Here is a 23661-nt window from a genome sequence, read left to right on the forward strand (position 1 = left end):
AACCAACTGATGTATTGATTAAAATTCAGGTAGGTTTTTGTGCCTGCATGATTAGATTGTGATAATGAAGTATGTGAGTTGGCAAATATGTAGGATTTCTACTGTCTGCTCTGAAATCATCATATTGTAAAGTATGAGTAGCTTGAATTCAGTTCTTTGTAGTCTTTGAAAAGCTGTGGCTCAGCTTAAGAATTAGCTGGTAAATTTACTATCATTGATCTGAATGTGCTTGGGTTCAATTTCTCCTTCTGTAGTTAAATGAAGTATGTTATATTTATTTACTAAGCAGCCTCACTTTTTTTGCTTATAAAAAGTCATTTAATATAAAGTTCAGTTGGACTATTAATTTTTAACTGCCAGTTGAAATCAGTTTGTCTTAGTAATAATTCGTTACAAAAGCTTCCAAATGGAAGAAAAACTGGGCTGCTGTTAAACAGGATTTGATACACATGGAACAGTTAAGCAGTAATAAATTGCCTAGTAACTGAGTAATTTCTCTCAGATATGTGCCAATCTTGTCTCTACATTGAAAAATTTTGGAAGAAGAACTGATGTTTGAAATTGCTTAATGCTGGAGGTTTATTGTAATAACAGTAATACTGACTTGGCCTGATCTTTGAACATTTAAGACTTGCTTTTATATCTCAGTGAATGATTTCACATTCATTTATAATTTTTGTTGTGGGAGAGTTCCCAGAGGGGTATGTAGGAGAAGCACTAAGTGTCTCCAACTCCTTATTACATCTGCTGGAACGACAAAGGAATCAGGCATGGAAGGGCCCTGGAGTTAACCTGGGTTGGCTCTGGTAAGAGCAAGTAATTCAGAGCATTGGATAAAAGCATCACACTGGAGAGGATAGCCAAACATAGCTGTTGGCCTGAAGTCAACAGAAGCATACCTGTGGAAACAGTCTGTGTAGATGGATGCAGCAGAAGCCGTCCAGAATGCTGGCATGGGCCGTCTGAGGAATTGGGTTTTTTTTAGGTGAATTCTTTTTATAGAAGTAAGTTTAGTATTAATAGTTCATTTCTATGGCTTCATGAAATAGATTACTCTGAGATATGTTCCTATGCATTATTTGGAAAGCACTGTTTTAGGAATTGCTAGGAAAGGGTAAGACGTTTTCTTGATGTTTTAATATGTCCAGATTTACTATTTTTTGGAAGAAAGTATTTGTCCAACTGTACTTAGTGTGGAAGGGGCTGTATAATGTTTGAATAATAGGCAGAACTGGAATTTGGTTCAAAGATTTTGTAGGGGCTTGGTGGGTGGAGGACAGATGGAATTAGTTTTGATTTCTGTCTATAGCTACTGACTGCATCTCATATCTTAATAAATAGATATCTGCCTTTAATAATATGAAAAAATTAGTTTTTCATATGCAGTAATGAGACTGACCTTGTTAACTTGCCAGCCCTTTTCAGTGCTGAGAAGGAATTCAGCCCCTGCAAGCTCAGGGAGGCTGCAGCTCTCAATTGGTTGGCCTTGTGGTGAAGCACGTTTGCAGCTTGAAGTTACCACCGCTGCTCCATGGGAAATCGGATCTGAGACTTGATCTGGGTTAAACAGAGCAGCCAAAAAGAAATGGCTATTTTTAACATGGATCAGCTCACTGAGCTTCATAAGCTCACAGGAGTTACATGGCCGCCTAAGTAGGTGAGGAGGGATCAGTTACACTCTGGCATGAAGGTGAGGATGAAGAGCCAGGAGTGGGACAGGTGAGACTTTCCAAACTTTGGTACTGGCACCAGTAGGTCTTGAAAATTCAGCTGCAGAAGGAAACAGATGTCAGTGACTAAAGGCAGGATGTAAGAAATGATGTATTAGTTTTCATGAAGATTGCAAGACCCTGAATTTGTGAAATTATAGTGATCTTTATATTTTATGCTTGTAAATCCTGTAAATCTTCATGAATTTTAGAATGGTATCATTTGGTATTTCTCTTAGTACTTAAATGATGATGACTATGCTTTGTCCTGGTATTGATAAATTCTGTGATGATGTAGTAGATACATGAAAACTAGAGAAGATATTTGAATGAGATGAAGAAAAGCTGATCCACACATGGCTTATGGATATATTGGACTAGCACCATCTTCTGAATATTTAGTACACTGCAACTTCATGTCTGCAATAATGCACTGAAGAACACTTAATATTAATTCTACTTAGAATTTCAGATATTGCATTACTATAATGTCTTTTTTTACACTCTGTTGACCTTTTGGAATTGTTAAATTCAACCAAAACAATGGACGTCTCTATTTGGATTAGCAGGAAAATAGGCTTTTTATTTTTTACCCTTTTTAACCTCTGTCCTAAAACATACCTTTAATAATATAAGGAGGAAATTTATTTTTGAAAAAAACTATTGAGCCCAGCAGTTTGTCACTAGTAGCTCAGCTAAATCAGTCTAAGCATTTTTTTTTAACTTTCAGTAATCCTGATAAAAATAGTTTCATGTTGAATCAGAGGAGAGTTTATTTTTTTTCTTTTTTTTTTTTTCTGTCAGCAAGTCTTGTTTTAAAGTGCTGGGGCAGTCATTGAAGTTCATTACAGGGAACTTTGGAAACTACTATCAAACTCAGTAATGTCTAATCTAAAGAGAAATGTGATTTTTGAAGTTAGGCACATAGAAATGAACTTGTCTCTAGTAGTGCATATGAACACTTAAAAGATACTGTCAAAATATTATGAATCAAATGGTTCTGTGTTTCTTGTATGTTGCTCTATAAAGGGTTGTCTTAGACTGGTGAGTGAAAATCTTCATTCTAAGTGGTATAAATTTTTTGTTGTTGGTATTGTTAAAATGTTAGTAATTAGAACATGATGTCTCACTTAAAACTTGATTTTTTTTCAATGTGTATGCCTAATTACTGTGTTTATGAAGGATGCTGGATCAAAAAATGACATACCATATATATTACTTACAGAAAATTTTAAGAATGTGAGAAGAAATGCAGCAACTAGAGTTTCAGAGATACAAAAGAATTATTACATATTTTCGTGCTCTACTGTATTTGAGTTATGGTTCATCATTAACAGAATTTCTTTTTCTCATAGATGGTTACACTAATGCTATTGCTGTATAATTTATAATTTCATTAAACATATCCTTGTCTAATGTCGGTGTTTTAGTGTTCCTGTGGGGACTGGAATTATTGTACAAGGTATTGGGCATTGGGGATTATGGTTTGTGTGAACACAGCTTATTTTTATTTGCTTTGCTTTCTCAGCATCATTCAGTAAACATTTTCAACTGTGCTCCTGTCCTGTGCTGGTCACTGTGCCTGCCCTGTGATTTTTATTATTGAACTCATATAGCAAGAAAAATTCAGCTGGGTTGGGTTCTTCTGTCCTAGGCTTTTTCTCATTTCTCCTTGTCTTTAGGAAATAGGCACTCATAAAGATATTTGAGTCTAGATTAACTCATTTAACTTAACTTCATAACTTAAATTTCTCATTGGCACAAAGATTAGGAAGGCTGAACACAAGTGTAACAGAAGATGAAAGATGAGAGTGTACAAAGCAGTAAATTGATGGCTCAGTGAAATTTCCTGTGATCTTAGCAAGGCATTAAATTTATCTTTACATATGTGTTTCATTTTCCTTTTGTAAAAACAAGAATGGTATTTGCCTACTGGGAAGCAAATTAGTCAGCAAATGATCTGTTACTAATTGTAAAGGGTTTGTAAAATGGCACTAGGGCCATATAAGAATCTGACAGACTCGGGAAAAAGCAAAAGTGAACAAATTTTCTCTCCAGGAGTAGCTTGTAATCTTAGGACATGTTTCTGTGTGAAAAGTAAAAACTAATTAACCATAGGTGTGAAATTAAAGAGCATCAAAGTCTTGTGACATGATACTTTTGAGAAAGTAGCATTAGTTTTCTGAAGCCAAGCTGTTCATTCTCCATACTATAATGCACAAAAGTGTTTCATGTTCTTTCTTTCACAGCCCCACTTGATTTGTTAAGCTTATCCTAAGGATGTGTTTGTTTAGGTCTGCACACTGCAGCAAACAGAGATACATTATAAAACCATCTGCACAGAGGTGTGTGCACCACATCTAAACTCCTTGTGCCTCGATTAATGTGTTCTGAGTTCACTGTCTGCTGCCTCAACAGATCTTGAGTGTGCTTTGCCACTTGAGTTGCAGGGTGGGGAGAAGACAGTCAGCAATGCCTTTCATCCACCTCTCTTGCTTTCTGTGGCCTTACTATACCCTTTCAAAAGAAAAAAAAAGTAGAGTAGTTCCATTTATGTTTTAATCCTAAAATAATATTCAAGGTGACTCAAATTTGTATTAGTTTAATAATATAATCTTTTCTGAATACTTTTTTCCAAAAATGTCAGCATTACGGGTAGGGGTAAGTGGTACAGGTACCTAACAGAAGAGATCAGATTCCAGCTGTCAGTGTAGTCTTAGTCCATTCAGTCAAATGAGAAATTGTTGCAAAAAATTCTGCCAAGAATTTATTAAAAATGAAAATGGGAAATGTCTAGCTGGGAAAAAAAAGTTCTTATTTTCTCTTTAACTGTCTCTTTAAGCTGTGTAAGCCAGTCCTCTGTCATTCTAGTTTTGAAAAGAAACTTGGGTGTATTGTTTTTTCCTTCATAAGAAATTTTACTTTTGTATGAAAATATGCCTGCTGTTTGTATTTGCAAAGGTTAACATCATCTTAAAAATGACCTGTCATCTACCAGACATTAAACATGCTTGTTATTAGGCAAGAATCCTGTCACACTGTGTCCTCTTTAGTTAGCTGCACTTGGTGTGCTGAGATGAAGGCATTTACTTCTGGCTGCTCTTCTTGTTTCTGTTGAAACCTATTTTAAATCTTGCAAGTGTTAACCTCATTAACCTAAGATGCTCAAGAACCCCGCTGTGGTTTAGAGTTTTAGCAGAAGTGCTGTAATTGTTTGTTGTTTAACAGTATTTGAAAGTCTCATTTAATATGGGATATTTTTTATAAAGAGAAGTTAATGTAATAACTGCAGCTACTTTCATAAATGCCAATCAGAGAACCTGTCATGCTAAACACATTCTTTTTTATTATTTCATGTGTTAGAACAAACTGTCAGCTTCATCAATTTGATTTTAATGTGTGAGATATTGTTATTCCAAGAAGCTCAGATTTTTCTGTCTTTGTATGACATTTTTTGGACAAGAAAGATAATTCCACATAAGCTTCATACAAATAAGTGGAGGCCTATATGAGAGGTGTGCATAAAACCAGACAAACCTCATTCACAGGCATGACGTCTTTCTGTTTTTAAGCAGAGACCTAGGAATTGTTCACCTTTCCTTTCCCATATTAGGCATACATTTTCATGTCTTGTATCTGTAGGAATTTGTCTTTTAGAAGGCACTCAGATCATAGATTTGTCATTTAAAAAGCTGTATTTTTATTTATTGTAACTGAGAAGCATATTTGCTGATAATTCTAATTTTTTTTAGAGGAGGAAGTGTTACCGTGTTTTATGTAAATTACAAGAGTTTTTAAGCTATTGTTTTTTTGCTTTCTGAAACCAGTGATTTCCTGTTGTAGCTGGAAACGTTAAGTGTAGTTTTTAAAGTATTAAAGTGCAGCACCACCTATTATTCTGCCTTAGCAAGTCTTCTAATACAACATTTGATTTGTTACTATGTCCTCATAGGAAAGCATCAGCAGTAGAGTGTACATGACAGTGAGAAAGTAAACACATGCTTGCAATCAAATTAATGTATTTCATCTGTCTTCAATTAATAACAATCTGTCATGCTATCTATCTGAGAAGTGGCATAAACAGTTTATTTTGTGTTTGGAATAACTTCCTGGAGGTAGTTAATGTGACATGTAGTTTGTCTGACATGAGTATAACCAGATCAACACTCTAGATGTTTTCTTGATAACCTAAAAAAATTACTGAGAAAATCTGTACTGGAACTATATTTATATTTCCTTTTGAGCTTCCTTAAATCAGAGTAGGGGCATAGTTTTCAGGACTTCCATGAAAGAGTTTTCTTTTCTTGGCAGTTACACAATTTTAGTGTGAGAAGAAGATTGAAAGTATTAACAGAAAATTAACTATGAAAAGCTGCAGTTTGCACTCTGACATTTGGGATTGAATATTCGAGAATGTGTGCTGTAGTAGTTTAGAAGTACCAAATCAAAACAGATTTTCAAAAAGCTAGCTGATACACAAAGTCTGGTAGTGCTTCAGACCAGTTTGTTGGCAAATTAAGTTAGTTATTTCTGTATAAATCTGATCATATTGGATAATAATAATAATTATGTATTAGATTTTTTTTTACACAGAAAGAACATTTGTGTCTAAATAGAAAATGAAAATGCAGTTGCTTGAAGTTCTAAGTTACCTGTTGAAATACTCTTTAAAATCTAAGACATAACGAAATAGCTCCATGTTTTAGTGGGAAAGCAGTAGGTTGCTGGTAAGCTGTGCAATAAAAAACTAGGGAGGGTTTTTTTTTGTTGCCCTTTTTAAAATTTCACTTTTTTCTTTGGCTTGATGGTAGAATTAGGATTAAAACAAGATAATATTGCTTGTGGCAGAAGAGGCTTGAAAGGATGTTCCTTCTGGCCAGAGCAATGGGCCATGCTGAGCTATTCTCTGTTGACAGGCTATGAGACAGAGGTCTGATAAACTGGAAAGTAAATCCCATTGCCTAGAATGTTGTCAGTGTTCAGCTTGATTTCTGGTTTATTTTTTAGAATAGTGGATATTTGGCACCTCTTGCAGAAATCCTTCTTTTAATTCCCTTTTTCATATACGTTTGCTTACGCGTGGAGGAAGCAGAACTGTCACGTTCTGGAATTAAACCAACTGTACTTGTTGAGCAGCATGCACTGCATGAGGACAGTGCTGTATAACCGTGTTGTTGTCCTCAGCCTGCTAGGCTTTCAGGTGCCCAAGCTAGCTTTGTTCTTAAGAAATCAGCCAGAAATTCTACCAAAAAATAGGATGAAAAAGCCATTGTCATATACAGACCCCTTTTTTAATGACCCTGAAGTATTTTCAGAAGAGAAAATGTGTACATAATTTTAAGCACATGTAAATCAAATTAATAAATTATTAAAGCATTTTACTTGTCATGTCTGTGTGGGCTAATCGTGATAGCTCATTATTTAAACATTATGTAATTGTATACCTTGTGTGCACAGCTGCAAATACTTTGCAGGAAGATTTATATTTCATTTTTCACAGCATTCTATAAAAGAACATATTTTTGTGTGGTACCATAGATTAATAAAGATGTTTACTCATAACTTTAAAACTACTCTTAGTTATATTGAAATACGAAATAGCTATAATGTGTAAGATAAGTAAAAAAATAGAGAGTTGTAACTTCATTTATGTGTTACTGTCAGTTTTAATGGAAAATACTGTTATCAATTTCAAAAAAGTTCGTCTTAAAGAGAACTGCCCCTTTGCAAATGAATCCCTTGCAGTTTTTACAATTCAAGGTCTGAAAGCAGAAGATCGTGAGATTTGGGTGGAGAGGCATCCCTTTACTGAAACTCCAAACTGCCTCTTGTTTCTTTCCATACATATGGTTTAGAAAGAAGGTACGTTGGTTATCACTGGTATAATGATTGAAAACAGCTTATGGTTTGCAAGTGTAATCTCACAATCCAGGGGAGGTCCCAACGAAGTGTTAAACACTGAGACTTGCTTCACATGCATTATACTCAGTTGCCTATACTGTCCTCGGCAAGTACTGTCACTAGTTTCTCAGCTGCTTGGAAGTACCTGTACAAGTTACAGTTTTTGTGTTTCTTCCAAAATTACCTGAAAGGAAGATTCATGCAAAATGGATGTTTTCCTACTTAAAAACCCCCTGTTATTTTACATGGAGCTCTTCCGTGATGTTATGAAAGAAGAGACTGGCAGTCCTGGGGGCAAGAGAGATAAATAAAATGAGTAGCAGCCTTCACATTCTGCACAAATGATGCTCTGTTGTCTTTTTAAAGTATGTGCAGTTATTTACTTATATGGTTTTGAAAGTTTATAAAACCAGAACATTCATCATTCTTCTGACTAATGATATATATTTTAAAGTACTTCCTGGCTTTGTCTTTGTACCAGTTGTATTGAGTAAACTGTTACATGTATTTTATTATTGCCTTAATTTTAAGACAATCCAGTTCTCGGATTAGATATCACTCTTTACTCCTTGCAGCCAACTATGAGCTAATTATATTAGTCCTAGCTCCTGGATTTTAGAGGAGCAGTTAAGTTCAAGTAGTTTTGAAGCTGCTACACCAGATATGGTGTAGTGGAATGGAAATGATAGTCTGTGCATGGTGGTGCTGTGTGGTTCATTGCAGGCCATTTTTTAACTTATGGAGTGACACAAGCATCTAAATAGTGGAAGAGAAACAATTTTGACATTAATTTATTTACCATTAGTGGTTTCAGAGCCAAAAGCAGCAGAACTATTCAGTCAAGATGTAATTGTTGTTGGATGGCTGGGTGTGGGTAGACTGTAAAGCACTAATTTGTGTTTTATCTCGTACTTCTAAAGGTTTTTCCATTCCCTTGCCACAGCCCAATACACTAAAATTTCACTGACTTACTCTTAATTTCTCAAGTAAATTCATATAGGCTTTTGACTTTGAAGAATAATTTATGCTGTCTTGAGTGTTTCCTCAGAATTTTTAAATCATAGGATAGATATCTTGCCTTGCAGTATTTTAAATTATGGTTTCCTTTTCCATTTTGATTTAGCATTGTCCGTGAGATTTTCACTGCGAATAATTGATGTATAATAGCAATTTGAAAATCCTTTTATAGATCACCTGAAGATGTAACTTAATCAAGTCTCTCTGGTTATAACTTAATCTTACTTCTTTGTCCTTCTTTGAAATGTCACTTGCAGTGTTGTTCTTACAGGTGTTTTTTTGTGTTCTTTTTTTTTTTCCTTTTTTTTTCTTTCTGTGCTGGTTTTGGCTGGGATAGAGTTGGTTTTCTTCCAATAAGTCTTCAGGAATGCCTTAGAGGGAGTATCCTTGGGATTTATGTGGGAGTTCAATACTTTCCTCCTAGATTCTGTTTTCTCTTTTCACCTCACTAGATCTCTGTTTAATCTCACCTATAAATCAAAATGCAACTCCCTGGAATTCATGAGAAGCAAGCATTTTAGTAAGTCTTACCTACTTTTGCAACAGCAGACGTTGATCTATGCTTGCTCAATTTTTAAAGGGAGATTTTCATTGGATCTGTTTGCCTTGCTGAGAGCTGCATCTGAATTCCCAAAGTTTCTAATCTGTTTTTGTTGTTCTGGTATCTTTATGATATACCTGTACATATAGATGTGAATCAACCTGTTATGGAACAGCAGTCTGTCTTGCTAGTGTAATTGAAGTGACTCTTCATACTAAAAAGCTTAAAGATGAATGTTTAGTCTTATTTTAGAGAATCAACAAGATGGACTCTTTAGAGCATAAGCAAGGCAATGGAGATAAATTTTGGAGGATATCTGGAAGCCATGTATTTTTTTTGTTGTTGTCACTTGAGGCTTTTAGTGTGTATTTCAGGCATAAAAGTGAGCAAAACTGCAACAGCCTATATTGTGGATGCCTTTTCTTTGAAAAGGACTTTGAATATACTTTGGAGCTGATGAGCCCCCTTTTCCTGTCCTGATCAGGTTAGTCAGGGGAACAATACTATCTCACTCTCCTTCCCCCATTGCTCATGATGTCCCTCTGCTTCTCTTGATACAAGTTTTCATATAAGTATTCCATTTAATGCAAATATATTAAGTGGTTCCATTCTAACCAGGGAATTAGCAATGTACTTCTTTGACATTTTATCTATTGCTTTCATAATGTATACTTTTAGTAGCCCTTTCTGCCTGTTGATCCCATTTTTAAGACATTCAGAATTTTTGAAATGATAGATCAAAGAAATACCCACACTGCATTCTCCAATATTTACATGTATTGGGCTTCCCTTAGCTTTTCCTGATCAGAAAACATACTTCAGGAGAGTTTGTATTCAAGCCCTTGACCAAAAATACTGGTTTGTAACATTTGTGTGCTGTAGAGTGTCACTGTTGGCAAATAGTTAAATCTCTTTCTACTTTTCAAACTTGTGTCTTGTGTCCTTTTGTCTCCTTTATTCATCCCATTGTGAATTTCTAGCCATCAGTTTATATTCTACTTGGTAAAAATGAAGCTATTAATTTTGCCCTGCTGTTACCCTCTTTCTCATTCCCTAAAGATGAAGAGGATGACTGTACCATCTGGCACGTAAACTTCGCTTTGGGCCTTTCTCTAAATGTTTGTGTTTGATGTGTGGCCAAATCTTGCAGATTCCTTCTTTGAGACCTTTGTTAGATATGGCCTAGCATAGCCATTACCAGAGTTAAAATGTTCTCATTTTGTATCTAAATTTCAATAATTCCTTTTTCTTGGCCATTGCTGTGTTATCTAGTCATTTAGAATATTCTGCAAGATCATTTGCCTGGTTTATAAAATCAAACGGTATTTATGTATCTTACTCGCTTTCTTTCTATCCAAAACTTATTTGTCTTTGCTGTTAAACTTTTCATGGCTTAAGTGCATTCTCGTATCATTCTTCATCCCAAGACACCTATTCCTGCTGTTAATTGGCTCATCATATGAGCCCACATTAGCCAGCTGTTAGTTTTCTGTCTATAAAGTCTCTGCATTCCTTATAAACATCTTTTTTAGAAAATAATTTTTCTCCTCCAAAGCTCTCCCTAAAGTCTTTTTGCTGTGATGTCTAAATAAAAGCTGGACAAGACTTATCTCCTGGTGTGCTAAGAATTCTGCCTGTTGAGCTGACCAGTGTCAGATGTTAAAGAAAAAGGACTGGAGGGTAACTGTTCACTGTCTTTAGCTGATCTTCAGTAACTCTACAATTATGCCCTTGGCCCGTGGGCAATGCAAAGGAATTGGATTTAGGATCACTGCCCTTCATTGACTCCAAACTCCAGTTTTGGGTAGTTAAATATTTATTAACTCTTGAAACTCTTATTGTACTAAAAATGTGCCCTTTTTCACCACGAACTAATGTAACATGAATCACGTGGCATTTTCTGTGGCCTCTGAATGCACACATGGACTGTCACCTGGCAGTTCCTTGGCATGACAATGCCTGTACAGTTCAGAGCAGACAGCCTGAAATTCAGGAGGCAGAAAGTGAAGTACTTGTGACTGGGGAGAAGGACTGAGAAGTACACAAAGTTTGAAAACATAATTACACCTTGATTTTTCACTTTCAATCTGTTTGTTTCTTTGATCTTGTGGGCTTCAATTTCTGTAGTAAAGTATATACTCTACTGACCATATATTATTATTGATGTTTCTTCATAGGAAATAAGAGGCATTTGAGGATGATTTCCAATATGCCTGTGGCATTTTTTTCCTGGAAATCCATCAACCTTTTAGCCTGTTGTTTTCTTTGTACACTCTGTATTCTTTCCTTCCTGGGAGAGTTTGAGAGTGAATGTAACTAGTGAACTTGTTTTTATGTATTTATGTAAGCATGTTGTGGTATTTTAAAGGAATATAATGTAAATGCTGTCTATCTATCTATTTATTTAGCTGTATTGTAATTGTGTGTGTAGGGTTTTTGAGTTCAGGTATAATCAGAGAAATATGAGTGAAATCTGGAGGTGGGGTTAAAGTTCCTTTAAAAGTTCATGAAATGAAAATAAAGAAAATACATTTTTATTTTTCCCAAAAGAGTACTCTTACTGTTGTTTTTTCCAAGCTGCACTTAAAACTAATATATGAAGCATAAAAATAATAGTTAATAATGAAATGTTTTAGGCAGTATGCTGTATTTTATTCTTAAAGGCATTTCAAAATAGTATGTCTTTTATCTTGGTAGTTATTTTTCAGAGGAAAAATTAAATGCATGTTTTTAGCAAAATTGTTATTGACTTTGGGCTTTATTTTAGTAAATGTATTTGTTCTTTCCTTTTTAAATGAAACTTTATTACATAGTGGACATTTAGTATTATGGAATGTTTCTATACTAGAAACATTAGTGTTAATAGCTTAGTATTTTAGTCCTTCACAAATTAATGTCTGTGGTAACTGGATGATTTTAGGCCTGTTCTTACAAACAAGGCCTTACTGATGTGCAAGGAACAGTAATACGTGTCAAAAACTCCACATTAACCAAGGTAAGCAGTATAAATGGGGTGTAGGAATCCCCTGTTAGGCTAAAAATCTCCAAGAGAAAATCTCCAGAGCCTACAAATTAAAGACCTCCAATATCATTTAAAAATAAAGCCTTTTATGTAGTAGGAGAGCATTTTTTCAGCTGATAATCAAATAACACTATTATACAGGCTTACTAGATTTGCAAATTTACAAGTTTTTACAAGTCAGTTGGGTCCCTTCCTCAGGAAATCAGTTGAAGTTTTTTTTTCCTGTATTAACTCAAAGAGCTTGCTTGTCCTTAAATCCTTCTGAATATATTTGCCTTATAATTTGACTACATTGAGTCAACACCCTTATAGGAACCGTAATGCAATAAAAAAAAGAGAAACTGTTCAATATAGCTTCCAATTACCTTAGGATCAGATTGGAGAAACTGGAATGTACACAATAAAACATGCATAAGACTTGAGTTTTGTGAGATTTTGGAAGCAACCAGTGCTTTTCAGCATAAAATACCATTTGAAAACTTTACTCTGCTTCCAATGGTTGTAAAGTGATAAAAATGAAAATATGTGTGTGTCTTGAAATGTGAATTTTACTTTTTAAAATTTTTTGAACCACACCTTTGTGGAATTGAAAGTCTCATATGTAAGTAACTAAGCATCACTGCTTTTACTCAGTCAATTTTTTTATTATAGTGAATGTTTTTGCTTTGCCATGTTCTGCAGTAAAATTCTTTATAACTTATTTACATTTTTACTTTGGAAAAATATGTCGATTCAGATGTGCCTGGTGAATTTATTTTGTAAAAGTCTTCAGGTTACGCTGGAATCCCCAATATGCATCCTTCTTGCAAACAGAATATGGAATATTAGTTCTGTCTTGTATGTAGCTAGCAGCAGTTATTACAAAATATTTGAATGTATCCAGAAATAAAGTTGTACTTTGAGATATGAATTTGTTGCATTTGGCCATAAAATTTTAGTTGTGGTTTCATTTCAGTTTTGCAAATAAAATTAGTCTGATGTAATTAATTGCTTTTATTTTAGCAAATCATTACAGAGAGAAAGAAACTTGCATTTGAATATACCTGTAAAGGAAAGTATTATATCTGATGTGTTTCCAGTGAATAATTTCTAAGGCCAGTAACTAAATGGGCTCCAGTGTAATAATTTTTCATTTCTTCAACTTATTTTTAGTTGACTTGGAACATATTCGCACAGTGAAAGCTGACAAGCACCAGCGATTTTGTCAGGAAAACAACTTCAGTAGCCATTTTGTGTCAGCCAAGACAGGAGATTCTGTAAGTAAGGAAAAACCCCAAACTTGTAGATGTTTGTAGTTTTTTTTCAAGATGCAGCAGTTATGTTATACTTCACATAAACTGTTGAGAACTCTGAGTGCTGCAGGCCCGTTTTTGCCTCCCTTAGTTGCATGAAAAGTAGATCTTTTATGGATGTGTATTATTCTTATTAAATTACAGTGGTTTCTCATCTGATTTTCAGTTTGAGGTACAAATTTTAATGGAAATGATCTGACTTTTACATCAGCGTGAAAACTGAGACCAGCTAAATCTCTGTTTGCTGTCAGCCTGTAGTTAAGTATATTTCTTCATTCCAGGTGGAGTCCCATCTACAACCCATCAATATAGAATTTTCCAACAATTGGTAAATAATGTGACAAGACCCTGTTGCAATAAAAGATTTTAATATGAGTCCTGAGCCATGAGAGACATTCCCTTTGCAGCTCCATTGAAATTTGAACATTCTGACTTTTGTAGCAGATGCTTTGCAGAGTACATTTTTGAACAATCTTTTGACTCTGAGCTAACTGGGTTATTTGTTTTAGTTGGAAGTGTATGAAAGAAAAGGTTCTTTTTCAGTTGACACTCTAAGTCGAATTAAATCACATTGTATTGTTTTGCTTGATTTCTGTCTCATGCCTAATGAGTTTGTCATTCCCATAAAACAGTCTTGTATCTGTCTCCTTAATATTACTGTTGACAAGAAAGTTTACTTTCTTTTAATGTTATTGAATAGCAAGACCATGGTCAAGTAAATGGATGTATAGTCCACAAATGGATTCACTTGTTAAGGTCTTAGATGAATCTTGTGCAGTGAGCTGCCTAATTTTGTAAAATAATAGTTTTTCTGTAAAGTCTAACAATGCTGCTGTTACAAATGCAGTGAGTCCTGATTCTCTTTATAGTTTGTGTTAAATCCTTGGCATATTTTTTTAAGTGTGAAAATACAGCCTTTTTATGCTAGCAACAGAAGAAAAAATTATACTACACTTAGTAAAATGTGCATCTGATAAAATGTATTCTTTTCTCAAGGAGACCACCAAAATCAGTTCATGTTATAATTGATACATTTATCATTGCTAATTATGACAGAATCTTTATTTCAGCTTTTTAGTTAAGTTATTAATTACATCAGCATTCCACTATATATACTGATTTGTACTTTTCATAGCTTACTGTTTAAAAACGAAAGTAAATCTGAACATGACTAGAAAACATTAACGGGAAATCTCTGCCTAAATATATACTAGCAAAAGAAGTCGTTTCAATAGTTCATTTTTAGTTTCAATATAAATTTGCATTATCCCTTTCACTGCTGCTGCACACTGATCATTCAGAAGATGGAGTGTTTATCCTAGACAGTGATTTAAGAAAAGGCATGCGTTGCTACTGTGAGTATAGACTAGAGGAGTCTTACTCAGTTCAATGATTTGTTTTGTTTATGTCAGATCTTTTCAACAGACCTATTTGCAAAAGATGATTTTGTGTGTATAGAAAATTCCAAAAGTCATCTCAGGGGCAAAAAAATTTCATGGAAGATTTATTATTACTAACTGTGTTACTGTCTACCAAATCACATAGCTGAAGCATTGCACTTGTGCTTGATGTTTTTTTGCACAGTGTCCTCAGGGCAGGTGATGTAGCTCAGAGCACCTGTGATCTTGATGTGGGTTCAACTAGGTCTCTGAGCCTCAGAATCTCTGTTCAGTGTACCCTTTCTTGTTGTGTAGATGGTGGTAGAACAGACCAGTACTACACCAAGGAGTTGAGAGAAAGAGCAATTGTTTTGGAAGCAACCACACTTTGTTGGTTGTGCCACTAAATTTTTCTGTTTTCCATCTCGGATGTTAGAAGAGACTGTGTAAATTGTATTTTTCTTAATTTTCACTGAAAATGACGGTGAGCGTGTACATAGATTTTTTTTTTTTTTTTTTTTGTGGGTGGTAGCTGCATGATGCAAACCAATATTTGTTAGTTATTTAGGTAGTGAGCTCAGACGTTGTTAGCAGCCCTGAAGATGAAATGTAATTTGTAGCTTGGCAATACAGTGTTTAGCAGCACAGCACACTTAAGCTGCTCCTCTTGAACATGTCATATTCTTTAATGACATTTAAAATGCAGTTTTACCTAAACAGTGAGATAGGTGGACTGTCTTGAGATGAATTAAAGCAATTATTTAAAACAGCATTGCCACCCAGTATTATGTGTTAAACCGTGTCCAAAGTCTAACTCTGCCAGGCTGCTGCTGCAGGCTGTACAACATCCTGCTTGTTCCTAGATACTTCTCTTCAGTGTATGTTCTGTAAGATTCTTCAGAACTCTTTCATACTGCTATTTTTTGGACATATGTAGTAGGGATTTTGGTGATGTCGATGCACAGTTCTGTTATTCTGAGTTTCAGAAACCTACATCTCTTATTTCACAATACACTGGTAATACATTTTTGTGCTCAACATTAGTGAATACCCTTATTCATATTTTATAGCACCGAGAGTAGTATTTGAGAGGTGGGTTGTGTAAAAGCTTGTTTAAACTTAGGTCTCTGGAGGCAAAGTAGAAGTGTTGCTTAACAATCCAGCATACTGTTCATTCCTTGTACCATTGTTGAATTATTTTCTCAAATTTTTAAACAAAATTGAAAGTACCAGATGAGGTTTTTTTTCAGATCTGTTTTGCACAGGTCATAATTTTGTATATCATTATTTACAGTTCAGGAATGGTTTGATATATTTGAAAGAACCTCAAGGATGTCTGTTTTTAATCATTGAAATTCAATTTATTTTCCTTCCATAGGTCTTCCTGTGTTTTCAGAGAATTGCTGCTGACATACTCGGCATCAAATTAAACAAAGCAGAATTGGAACAATCACAGGTGATTTTCCACAAATACATGGATTTTTTTAGTATTTTATTTAGTATTAAAAGTGATCTTGTGCATTTATAACTGTTCTTTAAATAAATCTTCCTCTGTTGTTCTGAAGATAAATATTCGATTTCACAACAGCTTTTTGAAATATGATAATTCCTTACTTATCTGTCATGATCAAATCTCTGAAACAAGAAAAACATATCCAAAAATGAAGAAAAAACTTTAGTTCTAAGGATGTTTATTTAACAATAGCACTTAAGATTAGTTTAGAAATTAAATATGTGTGCATATGCAGGTAGCATGGAAGATATAAATTATATTATATGCATGGGTTTAAACTGAAAAATTTTTCTACAACCCAATTTCAGAAACCTCAAAAAGAAAGATTATACTACTGAGGCAACTCTGTGTAATGACATTTGAGATTACAGTTATTTAAATTTACTTAGTGAACCCAAATGTTTCTGTTCTATGGTGTAACATGATCTGCTTTTCAATACCAGTGTTAAATAAGTACCACAAAATAAGTCAATAAGTTTTTTTCAAATAAGTGGCAAAGCATTTCTAATGTACAGCTTGGTGTCCTTCTTTTTGAAATATACAATAAATATGTAATTTCTGAAAGTGCTTTGCCACAGCAGTGTTTGCAATCTGTGTTGAAGTGGTTAACTAGAAAACTGTATTGCAAACAGTAAAATTGTAAAATAAACTTACAGAGCATACTTAATAACAAATTAGTTTTAAAAAGCTGTAATTTATAGGCAGAGAAATACTAAGTGTGTCTTTTAAATGTTCTTTTACTACTAAGGCACCATCCATCTATTATTTTGAGCTCTGTGATTATTTGTGCTAAATAATTGAGCACACAGAGTTCTTAAATTTTTCTTTGCTTGTTTAGCTAGCACTGGAATATCAGTCTTAGACCTCTCTGTGCTCTGAGTGGTGTTCTGTAACTCAAGTGTAAGATTGTAGAAAGGTGTGTACATACCTTAAATTCAAAGGAGACTTATAATAGGGTTATGGGGAAAGCTGTATAATTCTAAAGAAAGGGCATCGTTATAGGTTGTCTTTAAAGTAGGAAGCTCTGTATAGCCCCAGGTCAAGAGTACATAATTATGTCAAACTGGTATCAGATTTAAATAGGCTTCCTTCTACTTTAGTATTGTGATTAGCTTTTAATTTTGTTGAGTAGATCAATGGAATATGCAATATACGGCTCAGTTGATATTACACACGTTGCATTATCAATAGTCTATAAATAGTTAATTTGCATAAATTAAATACTGTGGCATGTATTACTATTGATGTGAATCCAGGCTCTAATTATCAAAAAAAAAGGTAAAAAAATATCTCTGAAAAACCACCACCACTCACAAAAAAACAAACAAACAAACAAACAAAAACCCCAAACCCAACAAAAGAAGAAATAAAGCCAGTAAATTAATTTGGACAGGAAAGAAACTTCACTGTTGCCTTTCTGGTACAGCAGAAGTCACTATGTGGTGCAACAGTGTGTGTGTAGCTAAAGAGTGTGAGATACTTAATTTGCAAAGTTCTGTTAATGGAGCATATTTTAAAACTACTCCAAAAAAGCAATAGGTCTTTGTTACCAGTAAAACCTTTGCTCCATTTGAGAGGGTTATTTTGAAAGGATTCTAAGAGTTTTCCTAATGAGAATTGTGTTGGAATGTCTGTTAGCTGTATCTTAAGGCTCACTGTTGTATGGAACCAAATACCCCCATTACTTCATAAGAATAGAAAAGGGAAAGTCTCTTCATAATCTGGAGAGTGAAATCTTGAACCTTCATATCCTTGGGAAGATAAATTCTCTTGAGAGAAATTCATTTGTCTGCAGTAGAAAAGCCTAATTGAAGTGATGTGTGGATGATGTTTGCCAAACGCACGGAGCTGGTCTCTTGGCTGGAAGGAGGTGGTGTTAGAGGATGATGCCATTATCAGGTTTCTGTTTTACCACAGACTCTTGTATCACAGATGGTGGTGGGAGTTTTTTCCTCTTTCATCTCTAAAATGGGCATGTGTCTTCCTTAATTTGTGGGACAATTATATGATGTGTGTTCCTTAAAGTTTTTAGGCATTGAATACTCTAGCTACTGGGCTATAAAATTGGATCAGTGGATAAACAGATGCTAGATAAATGCTATAAAGAATCTATTAAATATAAGACAATAGTAAATGTGACTCATCCATAAAGTATACAAGTGTTGGCTTGGATTCAATCTTTAAATAAGGCCTTTGGTTTTTACAAATGTGCACTATTTATACACTGGATTAATTTGAATTTTCCATATTTTGTATAATGTGAGATTTCCTTATTTTGAAAACTGAGATGGTTCCTGCTTGAATCCATTTGTCAGAGAACATCAGATATGTTCATTCAATCTAGGCAGTAGCAAAATATAAGATTAAGTATTGAATTTGTGTAAAATGCCAACAGTTAAATGCTATATTTGTATTTTTGGTTGTCTAGTATTGAGAATACACTTTAAAATTATTTCTAGTGCTTGATTTTGTGCCTGAAGATCTTACTTCTTGTGTTTAGAGTCAGTTATGATTGTTACAGTCTATGAAGATCTCAGATGTGACTTATAGGTGGATGCAAATAAGTCATAGGAATCCCAAACATAGTATTTTATCTTGTATGAATTTGTGGGGTTTGGCTCATGACTTTTGAGCTTTGATCAGTAGCAGAACTGCAGATGCTCTTGTGAAAAGTATATGAGGTTCTTGGTTGCCTTCAAATTAGCAGCACAACTTCTGTTAATTGACTGGAAGAACAAGCCTTAGAGATTGAATTATATTTACTCTGCATTGTTTCAGAAAACAGCTGCAGCAGTTTAAGATATTAATGCAGCCCAAGCTATTTGCTGCTGCCTTTTTGTTGGAACCTATTGCTCCCACATCAGAATCAGAACATGGAAGGTGATCATGTGCTTTGGCCACATCAGGGTGAAGTTGAGCAGCTTAGCTTAAACTGCTGCTGAAAGTTGTTTTAAAGAGAAGCTGCCAGACTGTGCTGAAGTGGATGAGGTGCAAGTCCACGTTACATTCCATCAGCTCTCCTTTGGCAGCAATGACCTCCAGCAGAGGAATAGGACAGACATTTGGGGGTGGTAAGTCTTTAAACTATCTCAGCTAGAGCTACTAAACCTTGTCTGTTAACATGCTGAGATGACTGTTAATCAAACCTTTATTTGGACAAAACTGTGGTGAAACAAAGAACTAGATTACTCTTCATGCGTGACTGGAAAGTAGAGCATGTTTTTTGAAATAGAACAGTTCCAAAATAATGAAATTGCAGATTCTGACTTATTTTCAGTCCTCAAAATACTCTCCCTTTTAAATTGCAAGGGTCTGATGAAATGTGAGGAAATAGCTCCTTTATTAATCAAATGTTTTTCTTTCTGTATTTTTTTACTTTCAACCGTAGTGTAAAAACTGCATGGGGTAACAGCTTTGTTCCTTGGCACTGGCAAGAGCTAGCATTTTTGTAAGTGATGTGTAGTTTTCTCTCTAACTAAACACCAGTTCAGGAGACCAGTGTGTGTGTGCCAGCTTTGTACAATAAAGTGTTTGGCAGATAAGTCAGATCTGGAATACAGAGCACCTGGACCAAGAAAAGGTTATTTTTCGCTATTGATGTTGATTTGAGCCATGGCAATGATACACTTGATGTAGAATCTGATGCAGAGGCCCAAGTTTTAAATTACCAAAAAAGTTAATGAAAGTAATGTTGCAGTGATATTTTTAAACTCTTATTTGGATGAAATTCCATTAGAAAATCCAAGTAATTTATGATCATTAGTTTTTTGCTGCAGTGTAACTAAGCATAGGTCACTAATCTGCCTGTGTTTACAGGATGGGATTTAGACCAATGTTTGAGGAACAATTAATTGCCTACTGACTGCAGGACTTTTGGGTTTTTTTTTGCCCTTCAGCTCTAGTCAAAATATTGGTATGAAGAAACTAGGTCCTGTGAGGTCAGATAATTCTGTTTAATGCTAAAACTCCTACTACTGCTCTACATGGGATTTGGTAACCTTTCTCTTGATAACATCAGGCCAGGAGTCCAGTAAATCATGAGTGTTGTCCACTAGATAAGATAATATGAATGTGATGAATTAAGCTCAAGAAGAGTACTTCAGCAGCTAATAAATCCAGGTCCTTTGCCAGCCTATTCAATTATTGTTGCTTGTTTGACATACAGGTTTATTTACAGAGGTAATCTTTAATGTATACTGTTTATATATTCCTAATCCAGTTTATATATTGTTTCCCTTAAAATAATATAATTTAATTATTTATTAATTCATTATAACCTTGAAAATATATTGAAGGAAAGTTGAAGTATTTAGGAAAAATATTAAACTGGTTTAGGGTATCCTTCATAGCAGACTTACCTCTACTTGCTGCTTCTTTGCTGAAATTGTTCCATGAATTTTACTTCCTTTTGCATGAGCCCTGTATTGACCCTGTATTAATAATGAGAACCCTGTATCCATTACCTGTATTAATAATGAGAAAACAGTTTTGTTTGTTTGTCTTTAAGGGAAAAAATGGGAACTTTTGATTTTTAAATGAAGCAAAGAAAAATCAAAACTGTGAGCATTTTGATATGAGGTTGTTAATTTGGTCACTGCTTTTGGATTAAATATTTAGGTGTAATGGGATAGTTATGTGATGGGAAAGATGCATGTGTGCAGCTAATGCACTTGTTACAGGCTGATAATGTAGTATTTAAGTATCTTTGACTTGAGGAGGAATAGGCCACTGTCATCTTTTCTTCCCCTGAATTCCCTGTCTTTTTATTCTGTCCCTTCTCTAGCTTTAATACACTTTTGCTGATTGCATGTATGAGCCTTTCACTTTGGTGCTTTGAGAGGGCATTTTCTGGAGAAAGCTCGCCTAGCAGCCCTGGTGCTGAGGGTGCTGCTTTCAGCCAGACGTGTTGCTCTTATATCTGCCTAAGGCCTGAAAATGCACTTTCATTTTGCTCCTGCATAATCTTATGTTATCCATTCATTCTTTTCAACTACTGATTAATCTCTCCATTGTTTTCCTTCTCTTTTCTTTTTACATTCTTCTCCTTGCCCTCTATCCATCATGTTGATACATGGTTAACAGAATGTTGTCAGGGCAGAACTAGTGAAATATCCTGAAGAAGATAACCAACATCACACTTCCAACTGCCAGAGCAAAGTCTGCTCAATGCAGTAGTTCAGGTATTGATGGAAAACTTGGTTTGTTTCTCTTTTATAAGCTGCATTGCTTTTACATGAAGTAACAACTGTTAAAGTAAGTTCTTTTGGAAGATTGTGTTTTGTACGTGCAAGTACTTGTAATACTCAACATATTATTTTGGAACGTTGTGTACAATTAATTACATAGTGTTTCTAATAATCAAATAGTTTGTAGAAACTTTGAAATTCTTTATGTTACTGTATTCAGTGCTATAGATTCAAAATATTGCATAGCTGTCTCAGATGGAAATGGATACAAAATTTTACATTTCTGTCTCATGTAGGAGAAAGCATCAGTCATCATGTGCTTTGTAAATAGCGTAATATCTGTTAGATCTGTATTAGAGAAGAAATATAGTATGCAGAGCTTCTTTTTATGTTAATGTTATCTTTAGCCAGCATACGTATCAAAGCTTTTTAAAAATATGGCTGTATTTAAAATTTGGTTTGAATTCTGTCCATATTTTCTGATGAAATGCTTGGACTAAAGACAAAAAGACTTAGGTACAATTTCCAGTTACAATTTAGGCAGTTATTATTAAAGAATGAATGGCACAACTTTTGCAAATAAATTCTCTTTTATTACTCTGACACAGAAAAATTTTCATGGAAGTAAAACTGTATTCACTGCTTTAGCAAGAAAATTCTACTCCTTTTGTAGTGTTGTGATAACCTACCAAGGCACTTGCTTCTGCTTAGCCTGAATAAACCTAGAATTATAATGAGACTTAGCACCTGATAAGGTTTCCTGTAAGGTAGAGATAAAAAATACTGGTTTGTTTGTTATTTTTCCCCTTGTATTCAGTAAAAATCTGTTGAATGCTTTGCCAGCAAGAAGTTCTATTTTCTGATTGTTACTGTGTTTTCTTTTATGACAGAGAGTGGTGAAGGCAGATATTGTCAACTACAGTCAGGAGCCCGTGACAAGAACTGTTAATCCTTCCAGGAGCTCGATGTGTGCAGTTCAGTGACCACCCTGCTCTCCTCTGGCTTGGTACCTTTGCAGTGCTCCTGCCTTGATGCAGGCTCTGGGACACCAGGAACTTTGTTTTGACAGGGACCAGCACAACAATGCCATTAGAGGTTTCAGAAACATGTTGTACCATTGACCATCACGAAGCAGCAGGCAGTTTTTTGACTGGCTCAAATTCAAACATGAGACCACACACTTGAAAAATTTCTGTCTATATTCTTAAAAATTATATTTAAATGAAACTGTATAACTGTGTTTATGTTTCCTCCACTCTGTTTGACTGATATCAGAATAAAAATAGATGAGGAAGCCCTGCATTCAAAATGCTTTTAAAGACATCACCGTGGAAGGGTATTTTGCCAAAGCATTTTTAATTTTTTTCCTCCATTTATTTGAACTAACACTCAGCAAAATGTTACTTGGAATTTGGAATAATTGTTGTTGGAATAATTTTAAACATATAATATATATTTTATCTAGGGATAATTTTGAAAGTGTTCAATTAATATATATACACTTAGCACAAAATGTATAAGTTGTATCCAGTGAGAAACAGTGCTTTAAATAAAGCTGTTATTATAAAAATAGTTACTTCTCTGAAGTCTCAAATTGTCTCCATGGAAAATGCTAGTGTTTTTGTGTATTTTTATTACCACATCAGCATTACTTCTTGCACTAATAGATAGGCTTATATGTCTTTATGAATATGGATGAATCTCAGTCAACAGTTTGGTCTGGAAATGATGAGTGATATATTCAACATGCATTACAAACTGTTGATAGATCAATTAGCATCAGCCACTTTAAATAACTAACAGAATGACTTTTGGCTTGGTAATCTTTTCTTTTGAATTTAGAATAAATGGCAAATAAAAAGCTGTGTGCTCTGTGATCTTCACACTTCTCCCTGTTGCTTTTCCAGCAGTGCACACAGTTCTCTGCTGGAACATCTGAACAGAAAGCTAAGGAGAGAAAAAAAATTAAGCCATCTCAATGCCCAAACTAGAAATCTTTTCCTGTTTAAACTCTAGAATGTGTTTTCTAATAACTACAAGGAAACATTTGGAGATTCAGAAAGTAATGAGGCTATGAAGGAGGCTAGTATATCACAAGGGG

The 23661-nt window shown here is 34.6% G+C and overlaps 1 protein-coding gene across 1 annotated transcript in view; it reads left to right on the plus strand.

Moving 5' to 3' along the window:
- The window catches only part of RAB28 (RAB28, member RAS oncogene family), a 64035-nt gene extending 40894 nt beyond the window's left edge, over positions 1–23141 (plus strand). The window contains exons 5-7 of the mRNA XM_041402803.1: positions 13343–13446; positions 16240–16317; positions 22451–23141. Of these exons, the coding sequence (XP_041258737.1) occupies positions 13343–13446; positions 16240–16317; positions 22451–22543 (275 nt within the window). The 3' untranslated portion in view covers positions 22544–23141. The remainder of the gene's footprint in view (positions 1–13342; positions 13447–16239; positions 16318–22450) is intronic.
- The last annotated feature ends 520 nt before the right edge of the window (positions 23142–23661 follow it).

This window comes from Onychostruthus taczanowskii, unplaced genomic scaffold, assembly GCF_017590055.1.
Source record: "Onychostruthus taczanowskii isolate IOZ18803 unplaced genomic scaffold, ASM1759005v1 scaffold2, whole genome shotgun sequence".
NCBI lineage: Eukaryota > Metazoa > Chordata > Aves > Passeriformes > Passeridae > Onychostruthus > Onychostruthus taczanowskii.